Source organism: Perna viridis, chromosome 12 (assembly GCF_037379345.1).
Source record: "Perna viridis isolate PV_CMFRI_1.1 ecotype Kerala chromosome 12, ASM3737934v1, whole genome shotgun sequence".
NCBI lineage: Eukaryota > Metazoa > Mollusca > Bivalvia > Mytilida > Mytilidae > Perna > Perna viridis.
In genome coordinates, this window is record NC_142456.1 from 7,352,497 (window position 1) to 7,365,447 (window position 12,951).

The 12,951-nt window shown below is 32.6% G+C and overlaps 2 protein-coding genes across 4 annotated transcripts in view; one reads left to right on the top strand and one right to left on the bottom strand.

Annotated features, from left to right (window-relative positions):
• LOC148601038 (forkhead-associated domain-containing protein 1-like) overlaps window positions 1–6,714 on the bottom strand; it is a 38,553-nt gene extending 31,839 nt beyond the window's left edge. For 2 of the 3 annotated variants that reach the window (XM_088554223.1, XM_088554221.1), the window contains exons 1-3: window positions 6,341–6,714; window positions 4,643–4,849; window positions 3,760–3,801 (exon numbers count right to left, since the gene is read on the bottom strand). In XM_088554223.1, coding sequence (XP_088410349.1) covers window positions 3,760–3,801; window positions 4,643–4,849; window positions 6,341–6,436 — 345 coding nt within the window. In that variant the 5' untranslated portion in view covers window positions 6,437–6,714. The remainder of the gene's footprint in view (window positions 1–3,759; window positions 3,802–4,642; window positions 4,850–6,340) is intronic. The other variant, XM_088554222.1, reaches the window with a different exon arrangement.
• A 240-nt stretch (window positions 6,715–6,954) lies between these two features.
• On the top strand, window positions 6,955–12,336 carry LOC148601039 (Parkinson disease protein 7 homolog). Its single transcript, XM_088554628.1, has 5 exons — window positions 6,955–7,137; window positions 9,347–9,508; window positions 10,334–10,403; window positions 11,223–11,306; window positions 11,858–12,336. Exons 1-5 carry the CDS (start codon window positions 7,054–7,056, stop codon window positions 12,016–12,018), a joined length of 561 nt encoding a protein of 186 aa, XP_088410754.1. The 5' UTR covers window positions 6,955–7,053; the 3' UTR covers window positions 12,019–12,336.
• Window positions 12,337–12,951: the final 615 nt, after the last annotated feature.

A 12,951-nucleotide genomic window follows, 5' to 3' on the forward strand; every position in this document is an offset into this window, starting at 1 on the left:
TCCTATCGAATACCACAGCAGGGTTCTTTAACGTGTGAGGAACGTGACATCTTTCTCAACACGGTGCACCACTGTGGTTTGCAGTCAGGTTTTCCGTATTATAGCCTGACAACCCCAGCATGTAGCATGCCAGGGGTACCCCACTCCACCACCTGGGGCACACATCCCAGTTGTTCTGTGGGCAGAGCGCCCAGCCCCTGGCTAGGTTTCTGAGCAGTATTTAGTCGCCTATTACGACAAGCTTAGCACTGCTGCAGGCCTATTCTTTTAACACCCAGACCTGCATGGGGCATGAGAAATGTATAAACATGAGAGTGCTTACCAGGAAAGAAGTCACAGTTGTGGTTCTTCTTTAAACATAAGTTACACTGCAAATAGTCCTTTTGAATTTTTATGATCTTACCAAATTTTGTCGTTTTTTGTAAAGCTTGATATTAGTCTGGGACAATTTTATCATTAATAATATAAATGTTTTCAGTGTATCCAGCAGTCATTAAAAGTACATGAAAATGCTCTACATGTGAGACATGACAAAATGTGAAACATTTAACTCAACCAAGAATTAGTTCTTTTTGACAAGTTCATAAAGATGTGAAGCATAAAATCCCCAAAATTGATTTCAAAATTACTTTATAATGACATATTTGTATTCATGTCCCATTTATAATATTTTCATGGTCTGGGAACTGCTACAAAAGCTGTTTAACATGTAGGTGTGTGTAACTGATCAAGTAGATCACTAGATATCAATAGATTATTATGTAATATCTAGTAGAGTTGAAATTTATCACTTGTTAATAATGTACTTCCTTGGCAACCATGTTAAAAAATGTGTACTTCTCAAAACCAAAGGGAGGTAACTCAATTCATGAAGGTTTTTAAACTTTAAGAGGTTTTCAATTGAATAACAATTGTCACATATATCTATATTTGTACTTGTATTAACTTAAAGCTCAAGGTAAATTATAACTGCAATAAACTATCCTTTTTCATTAGTATATATATGGTAATGTATTTACTTCATTCAAAATTATGGTCAACTAAGTCTACATATTTAATGTAGCTGAGTATAACTGGTACAATGTACATTGTATCAATAACTTATAAAAAAGAAGGCACAGAATAAAAGCAAAGATGACACAGGACATTACCAAAAATCTCAACTGTGATGCAATGATCATAGAAAATTACTTAAAATCTCAGGTGTGACATAAAAATTTAATGAAAACTTAATTACGATTTTAGATGTAACACAGAGATAGAGCCCTTCATTCAAAGAAAGAAACAAAACAAAAAATAACTAGGTATCATACCAAAATCTTACGAGTAACACAAAAAATAACAATAGTATCAATAGTTTCATTCTCAAATACCTCATTAAAATGAAAACATACCAATTCTCTCAAGAGTGTCAGACAAAAAATAACATTGAATTTCACTAAATAGTAGGCAGGTAGCATATTACAAATTTCAGGTGTAACATACATGCCAATGTAACTGCAGTATGTCAGATGTGCCAAATATAATTTTAAGGGACACTTCATGTTCATAGAGTCTGAAGTATAACACTAAGATTATAATGAACTCACTATTATTTCAAGTGTGACACACACTAATACATGTGTATTAATTCTTCTATAAAAGTCAGAATCTTACTTGAATGCTCAGGTGTGACAAAATGAAGACAGGGACACACACTTGTACTTGAAATCTCACATGTGCCACAACAAAAAACAGGGAATTAACTTGGAAGTCTCAGATGTCCCACAACAAAAAACGGGAATCATACTTGTACTTGAAATCTCACATCTACCAGAACAAAAAACAGGAAATCATACTTGTACTTGAAATCTCACATGTGCCACAACGAAAAACATGGATTCATACTTGTAATATCAGATGTGCGACAACAAAAAAACAGGGAATCATACTTGAAATCTCAGATGTGCCACAATGAAAAACAGGGAATCATACTTGTATTTGAAATCTCAGATGTGCCACAACAAAAAAACAGGGAATCATACTTGAAATCTCAGATGTGCCACAATGAAAAACAGAAAATCATATTTGAAATTGAAAATCTCAGATGTGCCACAATGAAAAACAGGGAATCATAGTTGTCCTTGAAATCTCAGACGTGCCACAACAAAAAAACAGTGAATCATACTTGAAATCTCTGATGTGCCACAACAAAAAAAACAGGGAATCCTACTAGAACTCTCAGATGAACAGGGAATCATTCTTGAAATTGAAAATCTCAGATGTGCCACAATGAAAAACTGGGAACTATACTTGTACTTGAAATCTCAGACGTGCCACAATGAAAAACAGGGAATCCTACTTGAAATCTCAGATGTGCCACAACAAAAAAACATGGAACCCTACTTGATATCTCACATATGCCACAACAAAAACATGGAATTATATTTGTACTTGAAATCTCAGATGTGCCACAACAAAAAAACAGGGAATCATACTTGAAATCTCAGATGTGCCATAACAAAAAAACAGGGAATCCTACTTGAAATCTCATATGAACATGGAATCATTCTTGAAATTGAAAATCTCAGATGTGCCACAATGAAAAACAGGAAATCATACTTGTACTTGAAATCTCAGATATTGACACATAGAAACCTGAAACCTCCAGTGTGACACAAGCATAATATGGAAATATACTTGAAATCATATGTGACAAAATAACTACACAGGAAGCACATCCCAGGTTTTACACAAAGATAACATTAGAAACATACCTGAAATCTGGCTAATTGATAAAATGAGGTCTAGTGAATAAATAGATGGAAAAGAAAGAATCAGAAAACTAATATACTGGCTTTATCAAAGTCTATATAGAAATGAGAAAAGAAGCAGCGATTCATATTAGGGAGGGGATCACCTAATAGCTGTGTGGTTTCAAATTCATGTATTCATTAACTTGACCCACAGAATAATAATTATAAAAACCATTTGTCAAAACATATATTAATCTAAAATCTGGGAAAGCTAACTGGAAAAATTTGTACAATGTACATGCACATATTCATTTAAGGTTTCTTGAAGGAGATAATACTTTAATATTACTTCCTTGTGAAAATTGCAAAACTAACTATGTACTATTATCCAATGCTTGCTATTCGTATTGTGTAAGATATCAATGTAAAGTTCTACATTCTTAAAAACGGATTGTGTGCAATGGACTACAGATGGTTACCATAATTAAAAGCATGCTTCTACAGTATGGAGACAGAATACAGAAGAATAGTTCATATCTACATTAAAAAGATTTGTGATCATGGTTCAAAAATACAATGAGGAAAAGAATAAGTCTCCAAAATACTGTTTGGAAGACCCGAATAACCACCACCAATACCAGATACATTTTCCAGAAAACAGATCCCTCAAATGCAGTTGTCTGCCCATCAACGATGCTGAATACTTTCATTTCTGATGAATCATTTATGTTTTAATCTTGATAGGGCAAACAAAAAGTCTGATGAACATTGCATTTCAAAAAAAAAAAATAAACAAATAAATACAGAAGCACTATTTGTATTAGGTTTTTATATCCGGGATTTATATACATGAGGCGCACAGACCTTAAAAACAAGAATTATAAGTTTGACAGTTATCATTTCTAAATAACATCTCAGAAAAATAAAATATTCCAAATTAAACTGCATTTGGGAAAGCTGTTTCAGTATAAGTACAAGAGTACAAGTCTATCACCATGCAAGTTTTTAGAGTTATCTCCCCTACCTGTGTTGATGATCGCAGCTGGCTTGGCATAAACTGTCTCTCCTTAATTAGTAAAATTAAAAATTAGAATCCATAAAAACCCAACAGGTTTCTTTAAGTTATTTTTTTAGTCATGTCTTTTTTCTGTATTCTGCTAACAAGAATTAGGTAATTTCATGAGGACTTTGTATAAACTAACATGTTAATTCATGGATAACATCATTAATAATGAAGGTATAAAATGCCTTGCACACAAATCTAAGTGGTTGGTTTAAAACAATCAAGATTTTGTTAATTATAAATGAAGCAGTGGTTCAGGCAGATGGAAAATCGATATGTACAAGTGTTAACTTTTCATTTCTTACATTCTGACTTGATATGTAAAGATTTGCCAAATATATGCAACCTAAAAAATAGGAGTTAAGGGTAACCTAACCTAGTCCTACTGCCTCTAGACTGACCCAATTTTCTTATAACCAAATTTGTTAAAAGAAGAACATTTCTGGAAGCAGGTGGTACTCCAATATTCAGGGAGAGATGTGTCAGAAAACAAACTGCAGTTAATTCAAATAAAGATACCCCTATACTGATTTTTTTTCTGTGTTACCCTGAACAGACAGTTTCTTATATGCCTGAGTGAAAGCTCAAGTCAAAATGTATTACAGTATAAAACTTTGACTGCAGTATCAACAAATAAAAAAGGTTTGGTATATTAACATGTAAATTCCAGACACTGCAGAAAAGAAACATAATGATACTAACATGCCAAAATCTGCTTTAAATATGAAAATATAAATTGCAGTCACTGTACATAATGATATTTCAAACAAATTAATTTTAATAATCAAACTAAAGCAATTGTTAAATAAATAAACACTAATTCTACAAAAAAGAGTATACATACCGGTGGGGGATTTTCAATTTCCAATGTAAAAGGTACACCATTATATCCAAATTTGAGCAAATCACCAGGAGCTAATCGAACAGTAGCATTCTGTACTCTACATTCATTCACATAAGTACCCTGTGCAGTGTTTAAGTCTTGTAATACATATCCATCTTCCTGCTCACTGTATTCAATAACACTGTGTTGTAGGTCAACTCCCTGTGCCTACAGAAAGCAGGAAAACTATTATTAGGGTTGGTACTACTAGCTGTTAAAACGAAATGTACAGAAACATCTATGTGCACTAATAACAGAATACAATACAGGTCAATTAATATGGATGTACTGAATCCATTTTGACCAGTAACTTAATATCTATCCTAGATGTTTTATATAGTGTAATATTTACATGTGAATGTGTGTTTTATTTGTTATCTAAGATTAATGCTGACATTAGTGTTGGGAATTCAATAAAAATTTCTGGATTGATGATTGTTGTATCAATATTGGCGGATGGTCAATGATCGGTGTTAGTGAGTTTGATTAAGATGACCCTTCACTATCCTATTGCCAGAATGCCTCCATTACCTAGTTTGGATAATATCATATCTTATGTTAATGTGTGAAATCATCATCAATAAAGCCATGTGTTAACTTGAAGCCTGTCCATCCCAGGCCAACAGACAACATATAAGATGACTTTGAAAAGAAGAATAAAAACAAAATCTTTATATTTTAAGACATAAAGGAATCAATCTTTGTATCTTGAAATCAATCATCGAGATGAAGCTCCCCAAATGACCAATAACTGTATTATCTGTGCACCACTAGCTACATGTAGCATGACTATTCTCTTCACGTTGGCAATGAAGACTCTCTTGAAGATGTTTTGATGTGTCCATATGTGGCAAAATCCCTTCAGCACCTGCGTATGGAGTGTTCATATCACAACTCATATGTTATGCCAGAACTTGCCGAAACTACGCAGACTTTTTGTATCGCGCTAGAACTCTAACAAATAGGCTTCTGGAACAGGGTTATGTTGCTACAAGATTGAAGTCATCACTACAGAAGTTTTATGGTCGCTATCATGAACTCTTGGATCATTATGGTGTATCCATCTGCACCATGAAAACTGTTTATTCAACGGGTCATAGTTTTCCTTTCCTCGTGTGTCTACCCCAGACTTGACTTCTTATGAGCAACTCGGCGGGTGTTTTTAGAAAAGCAGAGGATCCTTACCTTACCTGTGCACCAGGTACATGCTCCCATTTTTAATGGAATCAGAGTTGCTAATTTGCTTTTGTTACTTTGTATGTATGATTTTAGTTACTTTATGTTATTTGATGTGCATGTCTGTTACAGCAAGTATCTTGTAATTATATTGATAGGCTGGATTGTGCCTTTAGAGATCATAGGCCAAGGGTACAGGAACAAATCAATGGGTATTCCAGATCAATTGTATATGTATAAGGGTAACTGGCATGACATAAATTGTAAATGTTTCTAATGGTCTTGATTCTTTGATTATACTGTACATTCTGGTTTAGAGTTTTTTTATCTTTATTTACACACATTTGTACAATGTTGTCACAAAAGATAAAAGCAGAATACGTTGACACAGAGACATAAAATATTAACAACACATCAACAGTTTTACTCCTATTGGTTATTCATGAATGAATATAATAGATTATATAGAAAAAAATGTTTTACCTGTAGATTTATATCACAACTTTCACGTCCTATTGTTGTTACTTTTGGGGCCAATGTAAATACAGTTCCATCATTTCCTTTCAAATAAGCCTTCATTTTTACTAAAATTATTGAACAGATAGTTGTTTACATTTGGTTGCTGCTCCGGTTACCAAATATTTGTGTAGCAGGTGCCCACTGCCCACGTGCTCCCGATTTTCAAGCAATGTTTCCGTTTGTTTTGCAAGATCGTGAAAAGAAGATGATGTGCAAAGATGAGACTGTTCACGTGGTGCTGGATATTCAACCTAATTCTATTGTTTTCCCATTTTAAAAGCAGAATAGACAAGTTATTTTGGTCCGCGGCAGATGTTGCGCATGCCTAGTGGTGCTTAACAACCAAACATCCGAAATCTCCAATTTGGTTACTAAAAAAATAAAAATGTTAAGTCTTTTAAATGTATTGACTACTGCATTTTAAGCATTTTTTCCTTTACGATAGTCTAAATTTTATCGAAAAAATCCTTAAAAAATACCAAGAACATTGTTAAGGTTTGTTTTCTTAGCTATTCAACACATCTTCATCTCAAGACCGCTTGTAAAAACGTGGATTCGAATTAGAAGAGAAGTCTATAAGTGCTCGAGACTAACTAATTTCCTTATATTTCTTTCCCCTGCTCTGTTTTCCCCATCTAAATCGCTTATTCCGATCTAGTTTGTTTACGTTAACAAAAATGCCAAAAGCACTGGTTTTACTGTCAGAAGGAGCAGAAGAAATGGAAACTGTCATTACCGTTGATGTAATGAGACGAGGAGGGGTATTGCATTTTTTCATACCGTCGGCATTGCATGCAAGGTTTTGTTTCATCTCTTCAAGTTCAACTGACAGTATATGTAGCTAAGCTGTTTTTTTAATACCTTAGCTAATAACCTTTAAGTCTTTTAAGGGTCTATTAAGGTTTGCTTTAACAAAAAGTTTCTCGGGTTAATCTGGTTCCCTGGTCAATATGATAAGCGACCCTTGGATCCCTAAAAACATTGACTCGGCCTCAGGTCACCACCGAGTAAATTGCTGCTTATGAAATAAAATGAAAACCAAGATGAAATTATCTTAATTAACTTAATCATTGTGCATTTGTATCGAAAAATAATATAAGTAATTTGAAAGAGTTACTGAAATATTGCTTCTTTTAAATATGAATTTTAAAATGGATATTGATAAATAAAATAATGTCATATCCACTCAGCCAATCAATGGACGGAAGATGTCACTGGTGATCTAGGTTTATATTTGAGAGAAACTTGTGGAACGGAAATACTGCCTGAACTGCCAAGTTACTCAAGTTGTTATCTGATGAATTTTCCCTTCTTCCGGAATATATAAAAGATTGATCAGTAGGGGACAATTTTTTTCATTAATTGCTGTTAGAAGTTTTTAGTTGTTGTTTATTTTGTGTGTTTGTTTTTTTTTTCCACATGCTACATGCATGTCAAGTCAAAGTCAAGTAAACTTTATTTAAATTTGATATATTAAGTTCTTTGACTTGTTAGGCCAGTTTTTTTTTAATTTGTTAGTTAACAGATCTGGGTTTTTTTCTTGTTGAAAGAAAACAAAACATAAGAATAAATGTTTTCCTTTAATATTTTAAATAACCAAACTTTCAAAATCTTTTGTTCAGATTTTCATTGTTTATTTCATGTATGTATGTAGTCCTTAGTAGAGTGAGCTGCAATAATTATTGGTTTTCTTTTTGTAAACAAAATTCAAGGTCATAACAACATATTTTAATTTTAAGGGGTTTATGCTAGGTTCATCCCTTGAAGCCATGCTTGTTTCAGCTCAGTTCTTCAAAAGAATATTGATTTTTTTTTTTTTGTTTTTTTGTTTTTTTGTACACTGAATGAAGTTGCACAGCTTCACCTTTCTTCATCTCAGTACAACTTGAACTATGAAAGAGAGTGTGCCTTTCACTCTTTTCAATAAGATCTGGAACTTTCAACAAAATACAGTATTTTTGTCACTATAAGTTAAATTGGTCTGAAGATAAGATACTGTTTTTGTTTACAATCATGATGCACATGCAAGTAAAATGTCTATGATTGATATAAAAATGAAAAGCATTGAATTCGTATGCATGGTCTTCTTATCTTAATATACACTTACTATTTTTGTAATGCTTACAATACTGCTATACAAACACTGCTTCCAAGTTTAATTGATCATAGTTTTCATTTAATATCTATGTACAAATATATTATAATTGAAATTGTTACTATTTTTATTACAATTTTTATACCAGGACCATACAAGAAAAAATCCCCATGAATACTCTTGGCAAGTCAATAACGATCATCATTTTCTTTTCATAAACATATATATTGGTTGACATAGTTAACTAATTTTATGCAATTTATATACCAGGGCTCTAGAATAAATAATCTCCAATAGTCATGGCAAGGTAAATTTAGTCATAGAAAATTACATTTATGTTTTGTATGTTGATTTTTGTTGTGAGAAAGTCTGAAAAAGTCAGAAAATTTATAGAATTCTCATTTGGGCCCTATACGTAGTCATGTATGTACATAACATTTGGTTGATGTCTTTAAGTAGCTGTCTTTGTAAGAGTCATGCAAAATCTGAAGAATTTGATACACCCCCTAAAAGGCTACATATTTTTATTTTTGAAATTAAGTTGTTTTATGGGTTTATATTATGAAATGTGTAATTATTTATTCCAATCTGTTTGCTCTTAGGAGAAAATCAATATTGAAAATCCAATAGATGAGTGTCATTTACAGAGTTATCGTCCTTAATTTTTAAATCTACAGTGCATTCTGTATAATTTTTATCTCCTAAGAACACTGGTTATATGAAAAACCATATGTTATTTTCTGTTCACTATTGCAATTTATAAACAAAGTATTAAAAAAAATAAAAATATAAGCTTTTCCACCATGAATCACATTTTGCATAATTCTTAGATGGAGTGCTACTTAATTGTTCACCAATTTTGTTAAATATTTTAGATAGATGTTATGTTAGCTGGACTAACAGGAAGTGGTCCAGTAGAGTGTAGCAGGAAGGTCAAGATAGTACCTGATGCAAGTTTGGAGGAAGCACTAAAAACAGGACCATATGACGTAGTTGTTTGTCCAGGAGGGCTAGGTGGAGCTAATAACCTCTGTCAAGTAATAAATAATATCTAATCACGAGATATGATTTATTTCGATTCTAAAAGGACTATTCTATTTTTTAAAGATGAAGCCTATTTGCATGAAATGGTGACATTGGTCAAAAATTTACCACAGCTGTGATCCAAAGACCTTTGAAGCATGTTATATTAGAATTAAAAAATGTATTAACAAGATGCAGTACCAGTTTTGAATCACAATATATTTTATAGAAGAAAATGATTGTCATAAATCAAAAGACAGGATCATTTAACATTGTATTTTGAATTACAAGATTTTGTATATGAAAGCAATTGTCTCTAAATCAAATGACCAATCAATTATACCATAATCTAGAATGTCATCCATTGTCAAAACATTTCTACTAAGTGCCATGACATTATCAATGGTTAATTGTTTGATCTAGGCATTTGATTTAATTTTTTTCATACCCTTCAGAGACAAATGTTAGAATTCATAGAAAGTAATTTGTTCATTGATATGTTTATTTATTTTTGTAACCTTTTACGTCTTATTGCAAGTATTAAGTTATTTAACCGCTTCAATTCTAGTCAAAATATTTTTTTATGTTATAATTTCATCACAATCATTATTGAAATTTCAATTCTTGATTGGATTCTTATGGAACGGAGCAAGCAGGTTTAAGTGAAAAATTAGTATACTAGTAACTTGCCCTTTGGACAAGTTAAAAAAATCCAAATATTTGCACTCTTAAGCAAACATGGTAAAAGATTTTGTCAATCAATTGTCACTTTCACTTGTCTGCTGTGCAATATGTGGCTAAAAACTGTTTCTTGAACTTTAAAGTGTCTTCTTTTTCAGTCTTCAGTAGTTGGAAAACTTTTGAAAGAACAAGAAGAGGCTGGACGTTATGTTGCTGCTATCTGTGCAGGTATGTATGTGCAGACAGTAGGACATCATTGCAAATATAGATATAAAACCTCATAAAATGTGGATTTAGGCCAGGTTCTGGGTGACTTTATAATACAAGAACATGCAAACCAAATAGTTTGTGTAACATTTTTATGGATTCATTAAATCAATTGAGTTTTGACAGCAAATTGATAATTTCTATGACACTTTAAAATGAGTAATTGTCAAGGATTGGCAAAAAAAAACATATACAGTGAACCTGTCTGAACCAACTCCTTATTAAACCAAAAAACCTGTCTAAACCATACCATGATGAACCTGAAAACCTATCTAAACCACACCATGCTTAAAGTGAAAACCTGTCTAAACCAAACCCTGATTAAACTGAAAACCTGTCTAAACCAGACTTGTAAATAAGTCCCATTGTGTCTGTCTAAATGTAATTTGAACCTGGATGAACCCGAACAACTGTCTAAATCAACCAAATTCTAGCCCAAAAGAGGTTCAGTTAAGAGAGGTTTTACTGTAATATCTTTTAGTGCTTGATACCATACATACACACCATAATCCATACAATCATTAGACTTTGAGGGATATTAATACATGGAGTGCCATGACAGCCCATGTACATGTATTACTCTAGTAACAAATTGCTGTTTTCACTTGTTTAAGATTTGAAGTAGTGACATTGTATACATGTATTTACAATACATTATACATGTATTTACAATACATTATACATGTATTTACAATACACTATACATGTATTTACAATACATGTAGTTTTATTTAAACAGATTTATTTTCTGACTGTTTTATTCTTTTAAAATACACGTAGGTCCCACTGCACTGGGAGCACATAAGATTTGTGGAGGGCAGCAGGTAACATCTCACCCAAGTACAAAAGATAAGATGGTAGAAGGCAAGTACTGTGAAAGTATTATTGTTCATGGGGTACCATTGTTTGTGGGTTTGGTAAACCGCAAAATTTGGTTCCCAACGAAAAGGAAATTTCCCATTCGTTTGGATGATAGAGTTGACAAATCCCCAAATTAAAGAGTCTATGAACTGATATTTTATACCCCTTATTCATTATTCTTATTTTCGATAAATCACACTGAAATAAATTCAGTAATTTCACTCTCGGACTTTCTCCCAATAAAATGACACAACTTTGATATCAATACGCCAATCACAGAATTTAAAATTCATGGAAATATTGATAAATTATGAAGAAAATCTGTTTAATAATAGGGTAATGAATTGGTTACTTGAGGATTTAACTCGTGGCGGAAACAAGTTCAGCACACTCGTTAAATACAGGTGTTCTTCGGCACTCATGATAATATTTTGGTTGTTCACTCTTTCCAAGTAATTATCATATTATTACGTTTAATTTGAGCCATTACACAACATATATTATTTTTAATTGATTATGAATTGACACTTGGAATAAATTTGTCATTATTCTAGGTGGTTATAAGTATTCAGAAGATCGAGTAGTCAGTGATGGGAAACTTATCACCAGCCGAGGACCAGGAACTACTTTTGAGTTTGCTCTGAAGATTGTTGAACAATTACAAGGTGCAGAGAAAGCTCAAGCACTGGTTCCCCCTATGCTGGTTAAGATTTAAAATAGAACATGAAGATGAACTTTGGCTATCCTTGGTGCTTAGAGTTAGATGTTATTTACATGCAACTACACATTATACTTGTGTGTTTCATAACATGAGGTGTTGTTCATAACTGGTTACAGATAAGTTCTCATAGCTGGCAAGATCTTGAAATTGAAGATTTAATCTAGAGATTTGCTTTTTTGGAAATCATGCAGAGCAGGAATTTTGCTTTTGATTTAATCCAAAATGTTTGTTTTACCATATGCTTTGTTGAAAATTTTAGTTTGTATATCCTGTTTTTTTTTGTTGAACAATGAATAAAGATGTATTTGATCATTCACCTGTACTACTTTCAGTACATTTCTACATGTACTACTACAACTAAGATATGCAATTCTCGGAAAGTGTTCATACTTGCACCAATGTTCAAGTTAAAAGTTTAAGACCATTTTAAAGGGATACACCAATTGCCTAAATTTCATCAAAATTTATTGAGCAGTTCAGTACTCTTTAGTTGAATTATCTCCCTTTGCAGAGATTGTATCTTACCTTCCTATCAAATCAATGACCATGAATTTGTGGATGGTTACGGTGTATCACCACGACAACCGATATGTTCAATGTGCCATAGTTCCTCTATCCTGGACTTGAATTGAGCAAATCAGCAAGTATTTCTAGAAAAGCAGAGTACACCTACCCTACTGGTGCACCTGGTCTTTTCCCCCAGTTTTTAGTGGAGACTAAGTTGCTCATTTACTTTGATTTTGTATATACTATTTTGGTTATTTTATGTTCTTTGTTGTATGTATTTGTTTTCCATGCCTGGTGCTTTGTCCCTGGATTAAATTCTTTTGATTTCTGCTAAAATCTTGGTTCTCTTGATTACTCTTTGTTTCCTATATTTCGCTTTTGTGGTGAGGAGCTCCAAAGAAAGAAACCATTTGGTTTTAT